The sequence below is a fragment of the Emiliania huxleyi genome (assembly GCF_000372725.1).
Source record: "Emiliania huxleyi CCMP1516 unplaced genomic scaffold EMIHUscaffold_11479, whole genome shotgun sequence".
NCBI lineage: Eukaryota > Haptophyta > Isochrysidales > Noelaerhabdaceae > Emiliania > Emiliania huxleyi.
The window spans coordinates 1-1,013 of NW_005201506.1; the positions used below are offsets into that span (position 1 = coordinate 1).

The 1,013-nt window shown below is 57.9% G+C and overlaps 1 protein-coding gene across 1 annotated transcript; it reads left to right on the forward strand.

The window, feature by feature from the left end:
• Positions 1–150: 150 nt before the first annotated feature.
• EMIHUDRAFT_260653 (hypothetical protein) lies at positions 151–475 on the forward strand (the record flags this gene model as incomplete). Its single annotated transcript, XM_005791211.1, has 2 exons — positions 151–246; positions 395–475. 2 exons carry the CDS (start codon positions 151–153, stop codon positions 473–475), a joined length of 177 nt encoding a protein of 58 aa, XP_005791268.1.
• Between the last annotated feature and the right edge of the window lie 538 nt (positions 476–1,013).

Consider the following 1,013-nt stretch of genomic DNA (forward strand, 5'->3'; position numbering starts at 1 on the left):
CCGGCGCCTCGGCGCGTCAGCTCGGCTCGGCGTAGCGATCGTGGCCAGCGCAACTCGCTTGGACTCAACGCTCAGCCAGGAGCTCCCGCACGCGCTGGCGCGAGTCATGGCGCATGCAACGCGTCTAAATGCTCGCCTCGCCTCGCGCAAATGCGACCGTCCTCGCAGCCGACAGTCCACCGCCTGCTAAAGAAGCACAGCGACGAATGCGGCACCGGCGACGCATGGCAGGCTGGTCATGACGCAGTTATAGGGTGTTGTGTGCCGTCAGAGTGACTCTCTGTGTGTCAGGGATAGTCAGGGCCGTCCATCAGAGCTCCAGTAAGCTCGGAGACACCCCATTAGTGCGACTCGACCTCTTTGAGTCACTGCCTTCCCGGCGGTTTGGCTGTAGAGCCTCTACAACAAACTCTACAACAAAATCGCGCTCTACATCGCTCTACAACGGAGGCAGTTCGTCACGCAGCCGATGTAGAGCTCTACAGCTCTACAGCGCTCCAGAGCGCTCTACATCTCTACAGCTCTACAGCGCTCTACACTCTACATCCTCTACACCCTCCCTCAGCACGTGCCGGATTACTGTGCCTTCCCCGGGCACAGCCTTTCGGTTGGTGAAGGGTCGGTGCGTGTCGTGAGCTCGTGACCCCCTGGAACACCCGTACCCACGCACCATCTCTGTCGCTCGGTTGCTTAACCTTGCCACCACCGGGAGGCGGCCAGGGCTCATAGACTCGGTCGAGAGACCCCAGATTGGCACTTGTGCCTTTCTGGACAGGGTGGCCCGCCACAGGAACAACCCCTGGAATTGCGACTCGCCGCTTTCCTCCCGCTGTGTGATTTGTGTGAGCTCTGTGCCTTGATCTGCTAACAACAAACCTAAAACTCTGTGTATAAGCCGGGGGAGAGGCCCGTGCCGTCCCCCCCCCAAAAAACACTAAAGTTTAATCACCATAGAAAAGCAATTATCGAAAAACAATCACCTCCCACACATTCATCACAAATACTCTAACCAA